General features: G+C 37.3%; 1 protein-coding gene across 1 annotated transcript in view; it reads right to left on the bottom strand.

Moving 5' to 3' along the window:
- KLHDC1 (kelch domain containing 1) overlaps positions 1-26,432 on the bottom strand; it is a 51,987-nt gene that overhangs the window by 14,690 nt on the left and 10,865 nt on the right. The window contains exons 3-10 of the mRNA XM_077761230.1: positions 24,026-24,096; positions 23,423-23,576; positions 22,914-23,032; positions 14,608-14,686; positions 12,321-12,404; positions 8,841-8,924; positions 8,300-8,358; positions 1,236-1,348 (exon numbers count right to left, since the gene is read on the bottom strand). Coding sequence (XP_077617356.1) covers positions 1,236-1,348; positions 8,300-8,358; positions 8,841-8,924; positions 12,321-12,404; positions 14,608-14,686; positions 22,914-23,032; positions 23,423-23,576; positions 24,026-24,096 — 763 coding nt within the window. The remainder of the gene's footprint in view (positions 1-1,235; positions 1,349-8,299; positions 8,359-8,840; positions 8,925-12,320; positions 12,405-14,607; positions 14,687-22,913; positions 23,033-23,422; positions 23,577-24,025; positions 24,097-26,432) is intronic.

A 26,432-nucleotide genomic window follows, 5' to 3' on the forward strand; every position in this document is an offset into this window, starting at 1 on the left:
CACATATCCCAGTTTCAACAACTATTAAGATTTTGCTACATGTGCTCCATTTCTTTTTTTTTTTGTTACTCTTGTGGCTCAATTATTCTAAAGCAAATCCTAGATCTCCTGTCATTTCCCCCACATATACTTCACTAAACATGGCTTTTAAAAGTAGATGTATTTTTCCAGAATCACAATGGCATTATCATATAATCACAATGCCATTATCATAGTCAACAAGATTAAAATAACTTCTTGGTATCATATACTACCGGTATGTTACACTAAATCTATACAGGAGGATACTGACTGGACCAAGAGTTAGGACATGGAATTCCCCACAGATCAATGACCAAAATCAGCAAATAGGAGCTCAAAAAGATGTGATATTAAATAACCCCTAATGAAAAAATAGATGTTAGTTCTTTTATTAGATTCCAAATCTCTTCTAATTACAAACCTTCAGACTGGAGAAGCATAGTAATCTGCAATAACTAACATCCCCTCTTTCTCTAACCAGCCTCTGGAGTTTGTCTGTTGTCCAGCAGACTACTGGATGCACAGCTGATGCTTGATATGTTTTTGCTGAAAAATAGTGTTTTTTTTCCAGATCCCATATGGGAATTATACAAATGAGTTCAACGGTATATAAGGTTTCTTATGAAAACATCTGTAGCCATGGAAAACTACTAAGTTAAGAAAACACAAAACATCAGCTATGTCAAGCTAGGACGTGCGTATTCCTAGTCATTTGCCTTTCCTGATGCCACAGTTTTGCTGCTGGAAAAAACACTGCATTACAAAACCACAGCTCTTGGGATCAGGAGTGACAGGAGTTTAAAAATTCTGGCTAAGTACTTTCTTTATAGTTCTAGAACAGAAAGAGAAGCAACCGGCCTTCCACCTTATATTTCCAGAGCCTTCTGGGGAAGACTGTTCCTCTAATCCCCATTCCAGCCTATGCTGTACTGAAATCAAAAATCAGGAAGGCACAGAATCACAGAATATTAAAGTTGGAAGGAGCTTTAATTCATCTAGGTTCAACTACCCTTCCTTTTCTATATATCTAGGGAACAGGAGAATATGGAGAGCCAAAGGTACTGAATCAAAAGAGTTTTCTAATTCTTAATGCAAGCATACAGTGGGGGATAAAGGTAAACCAGAAATCTGAAAAAGACACACCTTAAATATCAAATACAATGAAGAAAAAAAGAATGAGATAATAATTGTAGGCTACACTTTAGTTGACTTACTTAATGGAATATTGTCTGCACTTAGTCCACCAAATAGAAAAAGTTTATCATCAGCTATTGGTGTTAAAGTATGCCATGACCGATGTTTGGGGTTTTCTCCATTAACAGCAATCCTGTGGCAAGGGGGAAAAAAAAATAGAAAAACCAAGGTACCATTTTAGTCAAAATAAGAAGGTTTTTGGTCAATTCAGATTAAGGGGGAAAAATTGCCTTTACTACTTTTAAAAAAAGCTGATTTTATGAACTCCACCTGCATTAAGATTTTTAAAATATTCTTAAATCCTTTGATGAACTTAAGCAATCTTTCCACTTAGTGTCTATTCCACCTGGTTACAGAACACAGACTAAAAATTAAAAAGTCAATTTTTAGTTAATTCACAATGTATACTCAACATCATTCTTGTTGTTTCATCAGTACAACTTCCCCAGTTTTTCAACATAACTATGTTCATGTCTATAACTTTTTAATGTTGGCCCATGTTTAGTTTTATATTTTCAGCTGATTTCCTCAGGGATATGATGGCATTTTGCTTTTGTTACTTTTACTGATTTGCTTGCTGTACAATTTCCCAAAACTTCTTGCCTGAAAATGCTAGCTATTCTAGCTTCAAATAAAATCATGGAAGCCATTCCAGATATAGGACAAACTTCTGAAGATTTCAAAAAATACTGTCCTACTCTTAGGAAATACAAACGTAAGTACAAAAGTTTAATTCAGGAGGTGAGAAGATACCATTCTCCAGCATTCTGGAACGTTCCAAAATAACACGGGTCATTTGTGGAAGATATATTTTTTCTAAAATGTAAATATTTTTATTGTTTGTATTGACTATAAGAATAATTCTGGTTACAAAACATTCAATAACCACAAAAATATTTTTAAAAAGGAGAGCTCTCTTATAATTCTGTCCTCTAGCAATAAGAAATAATAATAATTTGGTATATATCTTTCTAGATTTTAATGCACATATAAACATATTTATTAAAATATATAAATGGGATTATATATTGTACTCTGCAACTTTTTTTCATTCAATTAATATAGTGTAGAATATTTCTCTGAAGTGTAACTTCTTTGGGAAAGGAAGCATGGTGGCCTACAGGTCAAATGTACTGTGACTTAAATAATCCCCAAATGTGAACATGAAAGATGACCTCTAGTTTTTGCTTTTATAATAACGTTGTGACACACACACACACACAAACACACACTTACTGCCTTTGGGGAAACTGCAGAAATTCCATTTTACATTTTAAATATATTGCCAAACTGCTGCAGTTGGGAGGCAAGATGGCGGAGAAGTAAGGACCTCCGTACATTTCGCCTGCATACATCTCTCAAACAGAGAAGGCCTGAAGTCGTAGGAGACTGAGCCACAGGAGTTTGGGAAGAGAAAGAGACAGAGTACACTGGGAAGGAAACCTCCTAAGTGCGTGAGTGCGAACGCGGGGAAGATAAAAGCCGGATGGGACCCAGAGATACAGAGGGAGGGGAGGGAACCCGGCTTGCGTGCAGCTGCAGTGAGTGATAAACCAGTGAGTGGTGGTGAGCTGCCACGAGTCCAGGGGAAAGGAAAGAAAAGCTGAGATTGTTCATAGAACCGTCCCTGGAGAAGAGAAAAAACCTCGGCTTGTAAAGATGGTGTTTTTTTTAGCTCTGGCTGGGGTGCTAACTTTAAACTAGGTGCCCTGGTCCCAGAAGGCGCCAGGAAAAACTGAACTGCCGCGCACCGCGGGCACCATCCATGGCGGCTGCGGCCTGGTGAACTGGCAGCAACGCCTGCGGAGGCGGTCCTGGCACCGGGTGAAGCGGCAGTAGCATGAGCGACAGTGGCCTGCTGAAGTGGCGGCGGCAGCGGCAACAGTGACCCGGTGAAGCGGTGCCAGCGCCCGGTAAAGCGGCAGCGGCACACCACAGCAGCCCGCTGAAGCAGTGGCAGTGTGCTGCAGCGACGCGGTCTCTACAGACCTTTAGTTGCTACGTTGCCTGAACGCACTTGGGTTGTATCCCTGCTTGACCCCAGAGGATCTGAGGCTGCGACACTTCCCCCACCCCCCACTCAACCCCCAGGCAACAGGGAAGCGGAGACCTGCCTGCGGGACTGTTCAAAGAAGTATAACAAAGCCCACGGACTGGGACCTGGAAACAGGCGGAGTGTGGGGCATAGAACTCAGCCCACCGTGGCTACATCCTCAGCACAGGGAGATCGGACCGAAGAAGTGATTTGCAACGCTTGGTTGAGAAGGGCCTGGGGTGACGCCATTCATCTCCCCACAACTACCAAGGAGGGGCCTCAGGGAGGCCAGTGGACACAGTGGAGACAAGATCTGCCTACACCAAACCACGCCCATCCCCTCTAGATAGCTGTTTTCTTGTTGTTGTAGCTGTTTTTACCTGAGCCTGGGTTTGCGTGTTTATTGGTTTTGTCTGTGCGTTTGTGTACCTGTGTTCCCTCTGTGGTTGGTTGTTTTCTTTTTCCAGGGCTGCCTCAAGAAACAAGCCAAACTACATATGGTGGAGAGTCCCATACCACTACCAGTAGGGAAACAAAATAACCAAATGCTCAACAAGAGAAACCAAGAGACACCATCCAAAGAACACTTCCTGAACAGAAAGGCCCTGAACAATCAAAAGAGCCCTCTCTAATATAGCAGAACTCGCAGGGGCCGTGTGTACAACAAGCTTTTAAAATTAACAAAAGATACACGAAACCAAAATGACGAAACGGAAGAACTCTCCTCCAAAGAAACTCCAGAAAGAAATGGCAGCTAGAGAACTGCTCAAAACAGATGAAAGCAACATAACTGAACAAGAATTTAGAACAATAATCATAAAATTAATCGCTGGGCTTGAAAAAAGCATGGAGGACATCAGAGAAACTATGGCTACAAACAATATGGAGCTTAAAAATAGTTATGGTGAATTAAAAAATGGGATGAGATACATAATAAACTGGAGACGTCCAATGCACAGACTGAAGAGGCGGAAAGGAGAATAAGTGATTTAGAAGACACTATTATAGAAAAACAAGAAACTGAGAAAAAGAGAGGGAAACTGATCCAGGAACATGAAGGAGAGTTCAAGAGCTCACCAATACAATCAAACGGAACAATATCCGTATCATAGGAATTCCAGAAGAGGAAGAGAGAGGGAAAGNTTGCCAAACTACCTTCCAGAAAAACTGTACCAATTTATGCTCCCACTAATTATGTTGTTACAACCTGAGCACACACTGGGCATTTGTAATTATCTTTAGTACCATTTCTTTGTCTTTGAAGTTGAACATCTTTTAAAAATAATTTTTGCCCAGGGCACCTGGGTGGCTCAGTTGGTTAAGCATCTGACTTCAGCTCAGGTCATGATCTCACGGTTTGTGGGTTCGAGCCCCGCATCAGGCTCTGCGCTGATGGCTCAGCCTCTTTCAGATTCTGTGTCTCTCCCTCTCTCTCTGCCCCTTCCCCACTCATTCTCTGTCTCTCAAAACTGAATAAATGCTTAAAAAAATTAAAAAAAATTTTTTTTTTACCATTTGCATTTTTTTTTGATTGTTTAATGTTTATCTATTTTTTTAATTTTTATTTATTTCTAGGAGAGAGAGACAGCGGGAGCAGGGGAGGGTCAGAGAGAGAGGGAGACACAGGCTTTGAAACAGGCTCCAGGCTCTGAGCTTGCNCATGACCCGAGCGAAAGTCGGACGCTTAACCGACTAAGCCACCCAGGCGCCCCATTGTTTATCTATTTTTGAGAGACAGAGCCTGAGTAGGGGAAAGGCAGAGAGAGAGGGAGACACAGTTTCCAAAGCAGGCTCCAGGCTCTGAGCTAGCTGTCAGCACAGAGCCCGACACGGGGCTCAAACCCACAAACCCTGAGATCATTACCTGAGCCTAAGACGCTTCACAAACTGAGCCACCCAGGTGCCCCCCATTTGCATTTCTTCTATGAGTTGTTCATTTATGTTCTTTGTCCATTTTTCTTTTGGATTATTTGCCTTTTTTTGCATTGATTTTTGGAGTTCTTGTGGATTTAGGCCCTGTTAAAAATACTGCAATATGACTTCCAGTTTGTTTTTTGTTTGTATTTTCCAATTTGCCTTTTGGCTTTGGTATAGTTTTCTATACAGAAAATTTTAATTTTTAAAAAATTTTCTTTTAATGTTTATTCAGTTTTGAGAGACAGAGGGAGACAGAGCACAAGTTAGGGGGTCCAGAGAGAAAGGGAGACACAGAATCCAAAGCAGGCTCCAGGTTCCAAGCTGTCAGCACAGAGCCCAACACGGAGCTCAAACTCATGAACTGCGAGATCATGACCCGAGCCGAAGTTGGATGCTCAACCGACTGAGCCATGCAGGCGCCCCTAGTTTTTTTTTTTTTAATGTTCATTTTTTATTTTGATAGAGAAAGAGCAGAGGAGGGGCAGAAAGAGGGAGAGTGAAAATCTCAAGCAGGTTCCGCACTGCTAGGGTAAGAGCCTTACGCAGAGCCTGAACTCACAAACCCGTGAGATTATGACCTAAGCTGAAACCCAGAGTTGGATAATTAATGAACTGAGCCACCTGGGGTCCCCAGAAAAATGTAATTCTTAAGTGATCTTATACATCAGTCTTTTCATTTATGAATTTTGGGTTTATAACCATCTTTTTCATCATGCCAAGATTTTAAAATTATTATTTTTAATTTACATCCAAACTAGGTAACATATAGTGTAATAATGATTTCAAAAACAGAATTTAGTGATTCATCACTTACATATAACACCCAGTGCTCATACCAACAAGTGCCCTGCTTAACGCCCATTGCCCATGTAGCCATTCCTCCACCCAAAATCCCTCCAGCAATCTTCAGTTTGTTCTCTGTAGTTAAGAGTCTCTTATGCTTTGTCCCCTTTCCTGTTTTTATATTATTTTTGCTTCCCTTTCCTTGTGTTCTTCTGTGTCTTAAATTCCTTATGTGAGTAAAGTCATATGATATTTGTCTTTCTCTGACTTATTTTGCTTAGCATAATACACTAGTTCTATCCACATTGTTGTAAATGGCAAGATTTCATTCTTTTTGATCGCCAATATTACACTGTATATATGTACCACATCCTTTAAAAAAAACTTTTTTAACGTGTATTCATTTTTGAGAGACAGAGGGTGAATAGGGGAGGGTCAGAGAGGGAGACACAGAATCTGAAGCAGGCTCTAGGCTCGGAGCTGTCAGCAATAGAGCCTGATGCGGAGCTCAAACTCATCGACTGCGAGATTGTGATTTAAGCTGAAATCAGATGCATAACTGACTGAGTCACCCAGGTGCCCAAGTACCAAATCTTCTTTATCCATTCATCTGTCAATGGACATTCAGACTCTTTCCATACTTTGACTATTGTTGACAACACTGTTATAAACATTGGGGTGCACGTATCCTTTTGAACCTTTGGTATTTATCCAAACTTTTGTATCCTTTGGATAAATACCTAGTAGTGCAACTGCTGGGTCATATGGTAGTCCTATTTTTAATTTTTTGAGGAACTCCATACTGTTTTCTAGGGTGACTCTGCACCAGTTTGCATTCCCACCAGCAGTGCAAAAGAGTTCCTCTTTCTCTGCATCCTTGCAACATCTGTTGTTGCCTGAGTTGTTAATTTTAGACATTCTGACAGGTGTGAGGTGGTATCTCACTGTGGTTTTGATTCGCATTTCTCTGATGATGAGTGATATTGAGCATTTTTTTCATGTGTCTGTTAGCCATCTGGATGTCTTCTTTGGAAAAGTGTCTATTCATGTCTTTCGCTCATTTCTTCACTGGATTTTTGTTTTTTGGGTGTTAGGTTTGGTAAGTTCTTTACAGATTTTAGATACTAACCCTTTATCTGATATGTCATTTGCAAATATCTTCTCCTTTCCTGTCAGTTGCCTTTTAGTTTTGCTGATTGTTTCCTTCTCTGTGCAGAAGCTTTTTATCTTGATGAGGTTCCAATAGTTCATGTTTGCTTTTATGTCCCTTGCCTCTGGAGACAGATCAAGTAAGAAGTTGCTATGGGCAAAATCAAAGAGGCTTTCACCTGCTTTTTCCTCTAGGATTTTGATGGCTTCCCTGTCTTACGTTTAGGTCTCTCATCCATTTTGAGTTTATTTTTGTGTATGGTCTAAGAAAGTGGTCCAGCTTCATTCTTCTGCATGTTGCTGTCCAGTTTACCCAACACCATTTGCTGAAGAGATTGTCTTTTTTCCATTGGATATTCTTTCCTGCTTTGTTAAAGATTAGTTGGCCATACATCTGTGGGTTCATTTCTGGGTTCTGTATTCTGTTCCATTGATCTAAGTGTCTGTTTTTGTCCCAGTACCATACTGTCTTGATGATTACAGCTTTATAATACATCTTGAAGTCCAGAAATGTGATGCCTCCAGTTTTGGTTTTCTTTTTTAGGATTGCTTTGTCTATTCAGGGTCTTTTGTGCTTCCATACAAATTTTAGGATTGTGTGCCCTAGCTCTGTGAAGGATACTGCTAGTATTTTGATAGGGATTACTCTGTGCCAAGATTTTAAAGACAATCTGCTATATTTTTTTCCTGGAACTTTTGCAGTTTCATTTTTAATGGTATTTCTATTTTGGAATAATATATAGCTCTGATTCCATCTCATTACATGAACAGCTGAAGTGATATCTAAATATATTTATTCTGTTGTTAACTATATGTTTTGAAGTACAAAAAGTAAATTTTTTACATACCTCATTATCTGTTTACTTGTGATGACACCAACAAACTGTTCTTCATTTCTTCTACTGCCTAGTTCTCAAGAATACTTAGAATAAAACCAGTACTTCTATATAATCAATTTTCAACTGATGGTATTCTCATGTTTTATATGATTTGGTTAAAGAACAAACTCTGAATTTAAATCTGTATATTCTTTGCTTAGACATATAATCCGAAGGAAAAAGATACTAATTCCGTTTTAGAGGCTCAAATTTGGATTATGGTCCCAAACATAGAAGGACGGGGACACACACACACACATAGACACACACACACACACACACACACACCTTTCAATTAAAACATACTAAATTTCAAACTTACCTTCCAGACCAAGTCCAGGTATCTAAGTTCAGACAGTGCAAATCATTCATCCTAGTTTGCTAAAATAAAAGTATGTAAAATTAGTCCCTGTTTCACATCTCTCATGGGCTAAAATTTTGGTTTTAAAATTAGTTCAGGTTAAAGATAGACTATCTCCATTTTACTCATTTTTACTTATTAGCCTCAGAAGTTTACATATTGGGAAATGCTAAGCATTAATAAAATTAATTTAGAGCTACCCAATTAATGTGTCAAGGGAAAAAGGAAGAACAGGGTTTAAACTAATAGGATTTAAATGTTAAGAAATTAAACGTTTCTGGTTATGCACAAAATGAAGGATTCTCCTCGTTAAAATATGTTTTATAAATCATCTGTGATTACTCATGTATCGTTTAGGGAATGGAAAATAAATAAAATTTATTCTTCAGTGGTACTTTATTTATCTGGATAATTTGAACATTCAGTTGTTCCCCCAAATCAGAAAATAACTTTTGTGAGATGAATCACACATAAAAATATCATTTCCATGAAAAACACTAACCAAAACACGTCCGCCAAAGATATAGCCCTTATTTCCAAGAACTGCACATGAGTGTGCCGCTCGTGGCTGTGGTGGAACTCCATCCTACAGGCAGAGATGAGAAAACAGTGCAAAACTTGAAACATCTCTAAGGAAGTCACACTCAGTATGAGAAATACATGACCACCAAGTCACCATTACCCCTATAATTCAATTAAAGGCCTGATGTAAAAGTTCATTGTAGGGATGCCTGGGCAGCTCAGTCGGTTAAGCACCCAACTCTTGTTTCGGTTTAGATCATGATCTCACAGTTCGTGATAAGGAGCTCTGTGCTGACAGCATGGAGCCTGCTTGGGATTCTTTCTCTCTCTCCCTCTCTCTCTGACCCTTCCCTACTCATTGTTCTCTGTCTCTCTCTTAAAATAAACAAACATTTAAAGAAACTTCATTGTAAACAGTAATGATTATAAATACTTCTCCTTAAGAATGAAATTTACTCATCCTGATCTTTACTTTTTAAAGTGTTTTTCTTAAATGCCTGACGCTATTTAGCAAAATAAAATTTCATGAAAATGTCAGTTTGAAATATAAGTACTTAAAAATCAAGTTTAAAATATTCTCTCCTTGGGGCGCCTGAGTGGCTCAGTCAGTTAAGCGTCCAACTTCGGCTCAGGTCATGATCTCATGGTTCATGGGTTTGAGCCCCGGGTCAGGCTCTGTGCTGACAGCCAGCTCAGAGCCCGGAGCCTGTTTCAGATTCTGTGTCTCCCTCTCTCTCTGACCCTCCCCTACTCACACTGTCTCTCTCAGAAATAAATAAAACATCAAAAAAATAATAATAAAATATTCTCTCCTCACTTCCCTTTTTTCCCCCACTCCCGAATTAATACTATGAGTGAGGAGTGCACAGTGTGAGAATCTGAGAGACACTAAAAAATTAAATCTGCCCCCTAAAACTCTCAAATCCCACAATAAAAACTTCACTCTTGCTTTAAGCCAAACAGTGCTTTACCGCTTGCTAAAACTCTTCCCATTACTAATAACACTTTTCTATACTTTACTTTGAACAAATATAGCAGATCTTTTCTCTGGAGAAGTTTTGCATTGGTGGGTAAAGACAGAGTATAATGGGTAAATGAATTAATGAGATTCTAAGGGAAAATTTTCTGCATAATTTCCACGTGTTCATGGTAGGAGCCTTTGTGTACACACTTCATTCCAAGTTCTGAAAGAATCTTTTCAACATTTTCAGTGCACTGGCTACTGAATGTGGGCACAGGAAGTTAAAGCTCTACATTCAATATTGGAACTTTTTAGACTTTTCAGGCTTACTTGAATCACTGTCCTGAAGCCACTACAGTAAGAAATAATTCAGATACTACCAATTTAACACTTATATAAATGTGAGAGGACCTTCTGAATGTGGTCCCCAGTCATTTCAGCAAAACACAGTTTTTATTAATATCCCATCCCTGATTTGAAATTTTGGAAAAATTATTCTACCATAAACACATTTATTATGAATAAATATTAAACTTTTGTCAAATACATTTCATAACCACCTAAACTTCTGAATAAAATGAATAGAATTCCAACCAAAAACTAAGAAATGGCATTTGCATTAATCTGTGTGTCTAACTGTATAAATAATGCACAATGCTTTTTTAAATACTGAAAATTTCAGTATTTGAAATTGTCTGAAATACTGAAAATAACTCAAAGATCCCAATTACTAATATATTTTCCTTAAGGGGTAAAAATCCCATGTAGGAAAAACACTTTCAACCCTTCTATTTTACAGATAACATACTACATGGCTTATCTGAAGGACACAGCTTTTTATGACAGAATTAGAATGCAATCCAATTTTTTTCAACTTTTACACCAATAATTGGTACATTCTACCATGTCTTGTCTTTTGATGCTGACATTTGGGAATAATAAAGTAATTTAAGAGTGTCCCTAAAAAATGAAAAGAGGGAATTGCAGCTACAGTCATGTCAGAAAAACATTGAGATAAAATATAATTTAAGAACTTATTTGAAGAAATCATCAGAGAAATTACAGTGAAAATATTGACAAATATGAACTAAAATAGGGTCATGTGTATGTAAGACTGTTGGAGCAGGTGGGGAGGGCTGTGGACTGAGGTAAGAAGGGAAGGAAGGAGCCAGAGAAAGACTTGAAGTCCAAATACAAGTACTTCAGCTCCCTCATCCCCAGGAGCACACATNCAGGGGACACTTTTTTTTTTTTTTTTTTTTTTTTTTAAGTAGGCTCCAGCCCAACATGGGGTTTGATCCCATGACCCTGAGACCAAGAGTTGCGTGCTCCATCAACTGGGCCAGCTAGGTACTCCTGCAGGAGCATGTTCGACAAATATGCCTTCAACAGCTGCAGATCCCTGATTTTTCTCTAAGAAAGCAGAGGGCACAGATGCCTGAAAGAGATCTAGGATAAGTTTCAGTAGATCCAGTCTCAGCAATTTTCTCTACAATTTTTTCTGCTTGTTCCCATAAAATTATGTGAATAGAGATAAAATGCTTTTATTTCATTAACAAAGACATTAATCTTAAAATTCAAATGTATGTATGTCATTTATGCATATTAGTGGACAATTTTAGTTTCGCCTGTTCAGCATTCCATCCTGCACAGTTCTGGGGAGTTCATTAGCCACATACCCTGCTCCCTTAGAGTAGGCCTGAGACTCTGGCCTAAACCAATTATCCCCTTGGCAACAGGGACCAATGTAAAGAGTGGGAACATGCCCAAATGTTCCCTGAGTCCTTTTCTAAGACCTGAGTCCTTTTCTAAGACTAATTTGTGGACACTGAAAGAATACAGCACCAATAGAAAAGACTGTTAGGATAGACAGGACCATATTCCCTCCTACATGAGCCAGCTGGTCTGCAGTAAAGAGAAATGGACCCAGCATATAAAGAGAAGCAGAGAGAAACTCACAGAGATGGAAAATATTGTTGGTATTGAGTAACTTGCTCCAGTTCCTGAGGCTCAAGCCCTTGCAGCAATTTTGCTGTGAGCTATTCCAAAACAGACTTTGCTCCAAGTGAAAATTTGTTATGGCTTAAACTAACGTGAATTTGTGTTTGCTCACCAGCCCATGAAAGAGTATCAATAATGTATTTTTTGTCATGCTGTAACTGCATGCGGATTTCAAGAGTTTATGAAATATGGACTCTTTAAAATTGTGGACTTCATTATAAAAGAACATTTTAAAAGGGCCATTATTAAATAAGGACATGACACTTATGGGTAGAGAATGACGACTGTACCCTCTTTAGAAGATTTTTCTAGAAAACCTTATCTAACCTGGAGAAAAATCAGGGATTCAAAAAAAGACTATTAGTGACAGTACTCAGGGGGACCCCTTCATATATAAATATAAACTCAATTGCTAAAATCCAGATAACATAGCAAAAATGTATCCTTTACAGTATCAATGGATATACCAATTTAAAGGTAACTTTTTAGAATACTTACTTTAATTTCTGGTTGAAACCAACTCCGGGCCTTTGTATCAAATATATGAACATCATTATGCCATCCCCAGAATATCTGTTCTTCCTAAAACAGAAATTTTTTAAAATATTTAAAAGCTTTTATAATTTTTAGATTATTTTTATAAATTTTATTGCATATTTAATGGTGAAATAATGGACACCATTACAAAAATAGAGTTAAGTGTCAGCATAGTCATGAAGCTAACACACACAGCCGTGGCTCAAGAAGTGTGGCCTCCAGACCAGTAACAGCCACCACCTGGCAACTTGTCCTCTCACAGTACTGCTTCCAGTGAATCATCTTTACTTGGGATAATTTTCCAATTCTCTCAAAGGATTGTCTCTTTTAAAATTGCAGAGGACAGATGACATTTCTATTTTGCAATCTGTTTTCCTAGAGTACATGCTCAGAATTCATAATCTTTGCAATTAGGAACTTTAGGGGACTATGGTTCTTTTTTCCAAAAAGTTCCAATCACTTGTATTTTACCAAGCAGTTTGTTCGTGTTGGTCAAACCTGTGCTCACTCTCTTCTTTGTCTTCTAAGAGACAAACGTCAGTGAGGCACCCATTAGGCAGGTGTACTGTATTTAGCATCTCTGGATTGCTGAAATCCTCTGTTACTACTCTAGCTTACCTCTGTGTCAGTTTTATGTTCTATGCCAGAAATACATCATTCATTTTTAGCAGGACTTGTCAAACAAACTAAACAATTTACTTAATTTAAAATCTGAGAGAAAAAAATCTACTGGCACACCAGAAACTTCAGGACATGATCCTTAGCCTAACCTGTACTAGGAGAGAAAAAAAAATGAGTAAAAATATTAGATAGAAGTAATGGGGATATATAGTTCTGAAAATTATCAGCAATACTATAAGTAGCAAAGCTTTACAGATATTTTATTTTAAAACTCAAAAACTATGGAAATAAATGGAGAATGTTTTTTTGATATTTTTTATTTTTTATTTATTTATTTTTTTTTACAAATAGTTTATTGTCAAGTTGGTTTCCATATAACACCCAGTGCTCATCCCCACAAGTGCCCCTCTCCGTGCCCATCCCTCCCTCCCCCCCACACACCCATCAGTCCTCAGTTTTTGTCAGCATTCAAGAGTCTCTCATGGTTTGCCTCTCCCCCTTTCCCCCACTATTTCCCCCCTTCTTCTCCCCCATGGTCCTCCGTTAAGTTCCTCCTAATCCTCCTATACATGCAAACACATGATATTTGTCCTTCTCTGCCTGATTTATTTCGCTCAGCATACATGGAGAACGTTTTAAATACCCAAATACAAAAAGATATACATGAAATGTACATATATATTTACATTATAATGTATAAAAACAATATATGCCAGTAGAAGGTCAAGCTAAAGAGTGACTATGTATCCTGGTGCTGGAATCAATGTTTTGTTTGTTTCGTTTGGTTTAAGATTTTATCTGTAAGTAATCTCTACACCCAACATAGGGCTCAAACTTTCAACCCCAAGATCAAGAGTCGCATGCTCCACCGAATGAGCCAAACAGGAGCTCCTGGGATCAATGGTTTTTAAAGTTATCTTTTAAAAGGTTTAATTTTTTCTTTAATGTTTTATTTATGCCTGAGAGAGAGAGAGAGACAGCATGAACAGGGGAGGGTCAGAGAGAGAGGGAGACACAGAATCCAAAACAGGATCCAGGCTCTGAGCTGGCTGTCAGCACAGAGCCCGAAATGGGGCTCGAACCCACGAACCGTGAGATCATGCCTGAGCCGAAGTCGGACGCTTAACCGACTGAGCCACCCAGGCACCCCATTAAAAGGTTTAATTTTTACGTGATGTCTCATTTCATTAGTAATAGTTTATTCTCTAACCAGTAAGAAGTAGGAAAGGTAATATCACTATCAACTTACTCACTGCATTACAGAGGCCAGTCTGAGCTACGAATAGTTCTGGTGGACATACCTAAAAGGAGGTGTGTATCAGCAACAGCCATTCTGGTTATCTATGAACAAAGTTTTTCCAAGTTGTGCTAAAGCCACCAATTGTCTAACAGAAGCAGGTATGAGTGATGAATAAAGTGAGAAATTACTCTGCCAGTAGCCATGAAGGCTAACACCACTACATGATAGAACTTCCTCCAACTGAATCTAAATCCAAAAAAAGAAAACACATTTTTTTCATAGTGTCAATTATGGCAATTTAAACTGAGAAAGACTAGGCTCTTGTTTCTAACGACTTTAAGGGGATACTAAATTCGAGGAGAATGTAAAAAGTGGTTTCTTTCTTACCCAAGATGCATCATGAACATCAAAACAGTCCTGGAGTTCACTGTGTCTCCTACACCCATAGCCACCAAAATATATTAATCTGAAAAACAAATACAAGATAACACATTTCAGGAGTTCTACTTCCAGTCTGTTTGCAGAGTTCATCTCTCTTCCCCTAAATAATCTAAACAAGGCAAATAAAGTACAAAACTACAGTTTAAAAAAAATCAAAGAGAGAAGGGAAAAATTCTAAATGAACTAATTCCAGAAAGTGATGAGCTCTCAATAGGAGAGAAGAGACACATGCACAAATGCTTTCATTCCTGGTGCAAGAGCAGGAGGAGGAAGAATCTAGGACAGATAGGGTTTGTAAAAGACACCACCCAAAATTTTAACAGCTGCATGTAAGCTGGTATGGCAATGTAGAGTCTTAACAAAATCAGCCACAGTGGGAGTTTGAATCCACTTGATAAGTCTTTCACATAGTATTCAGAGAGCTCACAGTTGGTCACCAACTACTAACGTTTGAGATCAGGTCAGGAGATCTGACAGAAATACCTCAAAAGCATACAAAGCCATTACCGCACACAGGATGCCTGCTCTCAAAAGCCCAGAGGAGGAGGCACAAGGCTGAAAATAATCTCCCAAGGTATGGAAAGTAAAGGTGGGACTGGAGAGCAAAGAGAACTCCCTAGTGATCCAAAGACCTACCAATGAGGCTATAAAACAGGAAGAGAACTTCCATGGTTCTAAAGCTTGGAAGTCTGTGAAGCACAGCAGAACATCTTTAGAAAATCTGCAATGTTCAAACAAGGGGTCCTAGCAAAGGAAAGTCTTGATCTTGCCTCAAAACATTTGAAGCCAGTTGTACAATGGAATCAAACTAAAGTTATAACAACCTCAAACATAAATCAACTACAAATGAGACTGACTGAACTCCCATTCTAGCAGCCTGAGAAAAACACAAAGGACATGTCCTTTCCTGAAGATAAATATCATTTTTTCCAATCTTTACTGTTCTTTTATACAGAACGTTTGGCATGTATTAAAAAAATTATAAGATACATGAAAAGGCAAAAAAAAAAAAAGTGACCTATGATCAAGAGAGGAAAGAGTCAATATAAGCTGACCACAAGGTGGTCAGACATAGCATCTACAATAACTATGATAAACTATGATAAAGATGATAAAAGACCTAATTTGTAAAATATGGGCAATATGCAGGAAGAACAGAACAATTTCAGCAGAGGCAGGGAATGATGAAGAATAACTGTTAAGTGGAAATGCTAAAAATGAGGGGGAAGTGTAAGAAATAAAGACTTGATTAAATAGCCTTCACAGGAGACTGAATGTAGCAATGGAAAAGACCAATGAACTTGAAGATAAGTCAAGAGGTTAGTAAAAAGTATCCAAATTAAAACAAGGAGAAGGGGGGAAACCCAGGGAGCCCAAGCTCTGTAGAATAATATCAAATGGGGGCGCCTGGGTGGCTTAGTCGGTTAAGCGTCCGACTTTCGCTTAGGTCATAATCTCGTGGTTCGTGGGTTCGAGCCCCGCATCGGGCTCTGTGCCGACTGCCAGCTCAGAGCCTGGAGCCTCTTTCAGAGTCTGTGACTCCCTCTCTCTCTGACCCTCCCCTGCTCACGCTGTCTCTCTCTCTCTCCTAGAAATAAATAAAACATTAAAAAAAATTTTTAAAAAAAGAATAATATCAAATGGTCTAATGTGCATAGGACAGGAGCCCTTAAAGATGAAGAGACAAATAAATGTATAGAAGATATTTGACAATTACTGAGAGCTTCCTAAAACTGAAAGATATAAACCCACCAACCCAAGAAGCTCAGCAACTGCAAACTGGATAAATACAAAGGAAACTACAAGTAGGAACATTTGTTTAAAAAAAAAAAAGTTTATTTATTTAGAGAGAGAGAGCATGTACACAAGTGTGAGTGGGGGAGAGGCATAGAGAGGTAGAGATAATTGAAGCAGGATCCATGATCAGTGCCAACCCCAACATGGGGCTTGAACTTACAACTCTGAGATCATGACCTGAGCTGAAATCAAGAGTTGGAAGCTTAACCAACTGAGCTACCCATGTTATCCCAGATAGGAACATTTTAATCAAATCAATGAAGAGCAAAAATAAAGAATAAAGAAAAACCAGAGTGAATTTCTAACCAGAAAAATGGAGGCCAAAAGCAACATAATAAAATCTTTTTTGCTAAAAACAAAAAACTGTCAACCTAATTGGGAGACAAAAAAGTCACAAAGGAAATTAAAAATTACCTTGAAATGAATGAAAATGAAAATACAAACAACAAAGAAAATACAATAAAACAAAACTTATGGTGTACAGTGAAGATGGTGCTCAGAGGGAATTTTATAGCTGTAAATGCCCACCATTTTTTAAAAATAAGATTCCAAATCAATAACAGAACTGTACACATTAAGGAACCAAAAAGAGAAGAGGAAATTAAGCCCAAAGATAACAAAAGGAAGGAAATAAGGAAAAATAAAGGGAAAATAAGCAAAATAGTGACCTAAAAATAGAAAAAAAAACAACAAACTCAAAGTTGGTTCTTTGAAAAGATCAACAAAATTGACAAATCTTTAACTAGGCTGACAAAGAAGAAAAGAGAAGATTCAAAGGAGTAAAACTGGAAATGACAGAAGGAACATTATTATCAACATTACAGAAAATAAAAGGATTTTAAGAGAATACTATAAAAAACTATGGCAACAGGTTGGATAATTTAGATGAAATAGGAAAATTTCTGGAAAGACACTATCAAAAATGGTTTATAAGAAATAGAAAAACTGAATAAACCTATAATAAGGAGACTGAGTCAGTAATCAAAAAACTCACCAACAAAGAAAAGCTCAGGACCATATGGCTTCAGTGGTGAATGATACCAAACATTTATAGAATAATTAATACCAATCTTCTCAAAGTCTTTTTTAAAAATGAGAGGAAAGAACATTTTCTAACTCATTCTAAGACCAGCCAGCCAAAAACATTACAACAAAAGAAAACTACATATATCTGATAAGCAATTAATATCCAGAATAAAGAACTCCTATAACTCAACAACAAAAAGACAACTCAATTTTTTTAAATGGTCAAAGGTCTTGAATACACATTTCTCCAAAGAAGATATACAAACAGCCAATAAACATATGAAAAATGGTCAACATCATTAGTCCCTGGGAAAATACAAATCAAAACCACAATGAACACCACTTCACACCCACTATGATGCCTATTATTTTCAAAAATTTTTTAATGTTTATTTTGTTTTTTGAGAGAGAAAGAAAACACAAGCGGGGGGAGGGACAAAGAGAGAGGGAGACACAGAATCTGAAGCAGGATCTAGGCTCTGAGCTCTCAGCACAAAGCCCAGTGCGAGACTTGAACCCATGAACCTTGCGATCATGACATGAGCCAAAGTCAGATGCTTAACCAACTGAGCCAACCAGGCATCCCTGCCTATAATTTTTTAAAAAGAAGAAGAAAAAGAATAAAGAAATAAAGGAAGAAACAGCAAGTGTTGGCAAGAAAAGTTAGAACCCAAGTATATTGCCAGTGCAAATATAAAATGCAGAGTCACTGTAAAAAACAGTTTGGTGTTTTCCCAAAAAATTAAACATAGAATTACCATATGACTTGGAAATTCTACTCTTACGTATATACCCAAAAGAAGTGGAAACAGGGACTCAAACAATACTTGTAAGCCAGTGTTCACAGCAGCATTTTTCACAATAGCCAAAAGGTGAAAACAAAACAAGTGTTCATCAACATATGAACAAATAAATAAATGGGTAACAGTGCATACAATGGAATGTTATTCAGCCTTAAAAAGGAAGAAGCCCCATACATATAACACAGTGAACTCTGAAAATATTTTAAGTGAAATAAGCCAGACACTAGGAACAAATACTGAATGATTCTACTTCTATGAAATATCTATTATAGGCAAATTCACAGAGATAGAAAATAGATAAGAGGTGACCACAGGTTAGGGAGAAGAGAGAATGGGGAGGTATTGTTTAATGACTAGAGTCTCTGTTTGGAGTGATGATAAATTTTGGAACTAAATACAATAAAACCTTGGTTTGAGACCATAATTTGTTCCGGAAACGAAGTGCAATCCAAAGCACGTGTATATCAAAGCAAATTTCAAGAGCCATTGTTGACTCAGTTGTGATCATGTGACTTAGGCATCACGTACCACTTGTATTGCAAGATATTGCTTGTTTATCAAGTTAAAATTTATTAGAGGGACGCCTGGTTGGCTCAGTCAGTCAAGCGTTTGGCTTTGGCTCAGGTCATGATTTTGCAGTCCATGAATCTGACCCCCGCATTAGGCTCTGTGCTGACTGCTCAGAGCCTGGAGTGTGCTTCAGATTCTGTGTTTCCCTCTCTCTCTCTGCCCCTCCCCCACTGATTCTCTGCCTCTCTCTCTCTCAAAAATCAATAAACATTAAAATTTTTTTTAATTATTAGAAATGTTTTCTCGTCTTGCAGAATACTCACAAAACAAATTACTCATAATCCAAGGTTTTACTGTAATGGTATGGTTGTATGATCACTGCACTGGACACTTAAACATAATTAAAATGGCAAATTTTATGTTATATGTATTTTAGCATGACTTTTTAAAAGAGGTGTAGTAAAATGTAAGTCTCTCTCCTACTCTCAGTCACTCAATTTCCTTGCCTAGGGCAACTACTGTTATCAGTTCCTTGTATATGTGAACAAGGAAAACTTCAAAGGACCAAAAAGGCTTTGTGGGGTTAGGATCAATTAAGTCTAGGACACAAAAGCACTAACCATAAGGAAAAAAATGGTAAATTAGACTATATTGACATCAGATAACACCATTGACACAATAGATACATGTCCAACAGAAATGTTTACCCTTATGTACCAAAATCTGTAGAATACTCATAGCTATATTATTCCTAAGAGTCAAAAAGTGGAAATGACCCAAATGTCTATCAACAGTAGAATGAATACAACTTAGTATTTCATTTAATATAATAACATACAGGAAAGAAAACAAACTATAGGTACATACAACATCAGGAATGAATCTCAAAAATATAATTTCAGTTAAAGTATAAATTCTATAGAATGCCATATATAATATAAAAAACAAAACTATACAAAATATAAAAAACAATAACTAATTTAGGATACTAGAAGTCAGGATAATGGTTTCTTTTAGGAAAGGGGCTGAGCATACTGATTAGGAATGGACACAATGGATTCTACAGTGTTGATGATGTTCTTTCTTGGGTGGTGGTTACATACATGTGTTCGTTTTGTGATAACTATTTAAGGTATACACTTATGATTTATAATAGTCCTATAAGAATGTTCTGTAGAGCTTCAATATCTAAACTAGTGAAGTATTTGTACATTAACAGATCAATGGAATAGAAAACTCAGATCCAAATACCAATGAATATTAGTTAAATACATAATAAAGGTAGCATCTGAAATAAGTGAGTTACAGACAGGTAGCCATTCAGAAAAAGATAGCCCTAGATCCATATCTCATATCATTTGCAGAGTAAGTCCCAAATGAATAAACAATTCAAATGTAAAAAAATAAAATGACAAAAGTACTAGAGAAAAATACAGGGGTGCCTGAGTGGCTCAGTTGGTTAAGTGTTCAACTTAGGCTCAGGTCATGATCTTGCAGTCTGTGAGTTAAAGCCCTGCATCAGGCTCTATGCTCAGAACCTGGAGCCTGCTTTGGATTCTGTATCTCCCTCTCTCTCTGCCCCTGCCCCACTCATGCTTTCTCTCCCTCTCTCTCTCTCAAAAATAAACATTAAGGGGCACCTGGGTGGCTCAGTTGGTTAAGTGTTCAACTTAGGCTCAGGTCATGATCTTGCAGTCTGTGAGTTAAAGCCCTGCATCAGGCTCTATGCTCAGAACCTGGAGCCTGCTTTGGATTCTGTATCTCCCTCTCTCTCTGCCCCTGCCCCACTCATGCTTTCTCTCCCTCTCTCTCTGACCCTCCCCTGCTCACGCTGTCTCTCTCTTTCTCGGAAATAAATAAAAAAACATTTTAAAAAACATTAAAAAATAAATTTTAAAATTCTTTAAAAAAGAAAAAACTACGTTGGTGAATTAATGTATAACTTTGCAATCAAGATTCAAGATCAAGAGGCCATAAAAGAAATTATTGGTAAAAAAAGAAACTATTGATAAATTTATCTAAATAAGTTTTAAAAATCTGTTTAATGTATGTATTACACATATTAATAAGAAAACTCAAAAGACAAATGTCCAACTAGAAAAAATATTTTCATATCATATCAGTCATACACTAATTTCCTTAATATATAAATAACACCTAGAAAATGAGTTTATAAAGGAAAACTCAAATAGAAAATAATTAGCGAAGGACAAAAATAGTTCAAAGAAAAAGAAATAAAAATTACACTTAAACATATGAAAATACATTCAAACTCACAAAAATTTTTTCAGTGAAAATGAAAATAAGACTGAGACATTTCCATCTATCAGTATGGCAAACAAATAAACAATCTGAGTTTGCCAGCAAACTCTTGGCAAGACTACAGAGAAATAAGCATTCCATTGTTGAGAATGCAAAAGGGTCCCACTTCTATGGATGAAAAATTGGCAAAATCTGATGGTATGGGTTTCATTGTGTTCTCCTAAAATTCATATGTTGAAGTCCCAATATATCAGAATGTGACCTTATTTGGAGATAGGTTCCTTACAGAGGCAATCAAGTTAAATGAGGTCATCAGGGGAGGCCTTAACCCAGTATGCCTGGTGTCTTTATAAAAGGGAAAATCTGGAGACAGACAAGCGTGCACAGAGAGAATCCTACGTGAACATGAAAACAGATCAGAGTGACACCTCCACATGCCCAAGAACATCAGATTGCCAGCAAAAATGGGGCGCCTGGGCTCAGTTGGTTAAGCCTCAAACTTCAGCTCAGATCATGATCTTGTGGTCCACAGTTTTGAGGCTTATGTCTAGCTCTGTGCTGACAGCTCAGAGCCTGGAGCCTGCTTCAGATTCTGTGTCTCCCTCTCTCCCTGCCCCTCCCCTGCTCACACTCTGTCTCTCAAAAATAAATAAAACATTAAAAAAATTTTTTTAAGTTTGCCAGCAAATCACTAGAAGTTAGGGGAGAGGCATGGAATAGATTCTTTCTCAAAACCTAGAGAAGGAACCAACCATGCTGATCCTTTGATCTCGGACTTCCAGTTTCTAGAAACATGAGAAAGCACATTTCTGTTGTTTAAGCCCCTTAGTTTATGGTACTTTGTTACAACAGCCTTGGCAAACTAAACATTTGTCAAAATTATAAATTAAATCTAATTTTATCCAGTGGATCTATCTGTAATCATACACACACAAACACACACACACACACAAAGACATTCATTAAGGCATAGTTTGTAAGAGCAAAGGAATGTAAATAATTTAAATATTATTTCATTTATAGAGAAAAGGTTAAATAAACCCATGGTATATTCTGAAAGAGGAATACTATACAGCTATGAAAGAAAAAAAGGAAGGAAGGATGGAAGAAGAAAGGAAGGGAGGAAGAAAATCAGCTTTCTAACTAGGGATTCCAAAAGATGGAAGAGCTCCTTGGTACACTGTAAACTAAGAGAAGCAGCAGGGTGCAGAAGACTATACAGAATACACTACTCTTTGTATAAGGAAGAGAGAGAAAAGGAATACACACATACACTCCTATGTATTTGCTTCTACTTGCATAAAGTAATACTGATGGCAGTGGTTTCCAAACTTGTCTGCATCTTGGAATCACCTGAGGAGTTTCAAAACATCATACCCCTAGAGATGGTGATTTAATTTGTGTAAAGTATCACCTGGGCTTTGAATTTTTTTAAAAAAATCCCCAGGTGATTACAATAGCAGACAAGTCTGAGAACCACTGATGTAAGAATACAAAAGATATTAATTGAAGTAGCTATTTCATAGGTGGGAGAGGGGGGAACAAAGTGGATGGGGACAGGGGTGGAAGCCAGACCTTTCACGTTAGACTTTTTAAGATGGTTTTGATTTTTGAACCATGTGAATGTGTTAACTATTTAGAAATATTAATTAAATTTATTTAAAAAAAAATAGTTGCATTCATAGTGTTTCTTTTTATGACATGGCTCTTACCCAGGATGCAGAACTGCCATTACCAACAGAGTCAAAACAAGTTTGTAATTACATCTTGAAAAAATTCAGACTTTCAAGTTTTATCTGTTGCAGCCACCACCCTTGCTTAAGTGTACTTAAGGAGATGATTCCGCCGCATTACCTGTCTTTATATACCCAGCAAGAAAGTTTATCACGTGGTGTGGGTGGTTGTCCTTCAAAATTGGTGATTTTTTCCCAAACGTAGGTTCCATCTCTTGTTCGCAAATTAACAAAATAAAGCTTTTAAAAGAGGAGAACACCATTAGCAGACAGGGAATTTAAAAGTTAATCTGTGTCTGAAGGATATGTGATCCAAAAATTAATAACTCTTTTTTCTTTTTGAAAGGTAAAAATTTTCTTTGTAAAGTTAATAAAAATAAGGCTGTGTTTTCGAAGCAAAAGTGACATATAAAACACATCCATAAAATGGATCTTTTCTCATCATGCTCTGTCCTATAGACACCAACTAAGCAGGGAGCTAACTCTGAAGCAGAAAGATGTGGAAGAAGAGAAGAACACAATGGCTGCATTTTCACTGTATTTTTAAAACTTGTAAGCTTAAAATTTTCTACATACATCTTCTTCAAATAGTTGTAAACATGCGAGATTAAGTGATACACTGAATATTACATTTTTCTGCACTCCTGAATTGAAAGAAAATATTACTCGATTGCTGTATCCTTTGTCATCATATCCTCCAAAAACGTACAGCTTTCCATTAATGCAAACACCACAACTTCCTGACATGGAGGTAGGGAGTTCTCCTTCCATGAGGTGCATTGTCCTGCAGCAAGAATAACATGGAATTCCATGACTTTCTAGAAAGGCATTAAAATTCCCTTTGAACTCCACGAGTACTCTTTCAATGAATATTGCCATTGACAACTGTAATTGAAACGCAATGGTAGCCAATATGGTGAAAACTCTAATCCATGGTAAAGATTGTTCAACCTACTGGGAAAAAAATCACAAAAGTATCGCTAGAATTGGGAATTAACTGGTACAACAAAGCAAAGTCTTCTGGGGTAGCCTGAACCTTGAGAGGAATGGAGCAGAGAGAGGAAGGGAATAAGGTAAAGAAAGAGCCAGAGAGAATAAAGCATTCAAAGAAAAGGAAAGGGTCATGCTAAATGTTGAAGTATGTTCTAAGTTTGGTCTTAAATTTCCTGTAATCTATGAAAATATTTAAATCAGATTTTAAGGTTGGACATTCTACAATTTAAAATTACTTACCACAACCCACTATCAATATCATAGGTCCAAATTTCATCATTAGGCAAATATACTTCATTGTCTTCAATAGACTAAAAACAGAATACATAAAATTATGTTTATCAATTACACAGTAACAATTAAAAGTTTCCTCAGGATGGGTTATCTGTGCTTAAAATGCTGCAAGACACAAAATTATAAACAGGTTCTGAGATTTTTTTTCAATTAAGATAGGTCAAAAAAAAGAGGAAACAAAGACATTTTCTAAGAGAAAATAGGCAAACAAGAAAGGCTTAGAATACAAAATAGCAAGTATATGAGTCTTGAGAAAAAGACTCGGGAAAATTAAACCTTAAAAAGGGATTTGGAGTAAGGGAAAATGGTAAAATAATACCATTCAGAGCAGAACAGTGAAGATTACAAAGTCAGGAAGAAAAGGAGTATCAAAAGAGGGCAATATGTTTTGGGTGAAAGGAAGGACTTCAGGAAGGAAATTTTTATAACCTATAATTAAGAGCACTATATCAGATATTTTGATTTACTGAGTGTATTTTTTTGAGTGCCTACTATATGCAAGGCATAGTGTTAGGTGTTCATTAAATATAGAATCTAAGGATCAAGATAAATTTAACTAGTCAAAATGAATTCATATAACCTCTAAAGAAGCTGATAACATCAACAGAATAGTACATTCTGACATTTAGGATGAAAAGAGAAATAAGATTAGAGAAATCTTGTTTATATTAAGTGTTAAAACCTTAGGAATTAAAATAAATTCTTATATACATCCACCATAATTTATTAGTCTGTAAAATAATTCAAAAACAGCTAGTTTTAAAAGATAGCAGTTTAAGAATTTCTAAGACAGAATGATAAGTAAATTATTAACTGGTGAAAGAGTTGGTTGGTTTTCTCATTGATTAAATTAAAAAAAATAGTATCTTGACTAACAAGTATCTGACCCCTGCCACCCTCTCTCTCTCTCACTCTTTCTCTCTCCTTCCTCTCCCGACCTCACACATACATTCACACAAAGAAAAAAACCATTCTATTAATTCCAAGGAAACTTCCACTTCTGTCTGGTTGTAGGAGCTGTATTAGATGGATAAGTAAACAAATAATTGTAAGAAGAAGTGTGCTAACTGTATGATTCTAAGACTTAATGGCATCAGGCTCCAGTAGCCTCGTGTATACACCTTGACAACAGAAATTTTATGAAACTAGATTGTCATTATTCTCCTTAAGTCTCTTCAATGCTTTCCCACTGCCCCCAGTTTTTGCACCACCCCATTTAAAACTGGGGGGCAGTGGGACAGTCTAAAATCTCTATGATTCTGCATTATATGGCACATGCTATCCCTCTAAAGCTTTTCTTGCCTTTTCACTCACTATGCTCTAGTCGTCTTTCAGTTCCCAAATCTCTACAAATTCCTTGCTGCAACAGGGCCTTCACCTGTGCTCATCTTTCCTCTTGAATGCTCTTCTGGAATGTGCCCGGGGTAACTACTCATTCTTTGGAAATCAGTTTAAATGTTGCTTCTCTAATCTCCCAGAATAAGGTTATAGGATTAAGGTCTCCATTAAATGCTCTCCCATAGTACTGTACTTCAATTCCAAGTCCTTCGTCCGTCAGTATCACACCCACCCACCACTACCACTAACCTTTAAGCTTCGTAAGCGTGAGTGCATGGGTCATGTTTATCTTGTTATAACTCTGTTCCCAGAGCCCAGCACAGTACCTCACACATAAAAGGCAAATGTAATGTTTGCTGACTGAGGATGGATAAGTGAATAATACTTGTTAAACCGACTACAGACTTACCTGAGTCTGATTTTTTTTTTTTAATCCCTTTGGGGGCACCTGGGTGGCTCAGTTGGTTAAATGTCCAGCTCTTGATTCTGGCTTAGGTCATGATCTCATGGTTTGTGAGTTGGATCTGCACTGCCAGTGCAGAGCCTCTTGGGAATCTCTCTTTCCCCCCTCTCTCTCCTTCCCCTGCTCACACTTTTTCTCTCTCAAAAAATAAACCTAAAAAAATATTCCTTTCACTAATCTTTAAATGGGGTGGTGCAAAAACACAAATTAATCACAGAATTGAAAAATTTGGACTTGGTCCCCTCTTGTTTTCTGAGAGATTTCATTCCTAAATTATCCCATCTTTTCTACATCATTAAGTTTTCCTTCTCTACTAGATTATTCCTATCGATGTCCAAACATGCCTTGCTATCTTTCATCTTTAAAAAACAAAGTCTCCCTTAACCCCTTCTCCTATTTCTTGGATCCCTCCACAACAAAACTCCCACATTAACTATAGTGAGTGTCCCCCCTGTTTCACATCACATTCTCTCATCAACTCAGATTAATCTGGCTTCTGAGCCCATCATTCCACTAAAATTGCTCTGTCAAGATGACCCAAAAAAAGAGAAT

The sequence above is a fragment of the Crocuta crocuta genome, unplaced genomic scaffold, assembly GCF_008692635.1.
Source record: "Crocuta crocuta isolate KB4526 unplaced genomic scaffold, BGI_CrCroc_1.0 scaffold163, whole genome shotgun sequence".
NCBI classification, from domain to species: domain Eukaryota; kingdom Metazoa; phylum Chordata; class Mammalia; order Carnivora; family Hyaenidae; genus Crocuta; species Crocuta crocuta.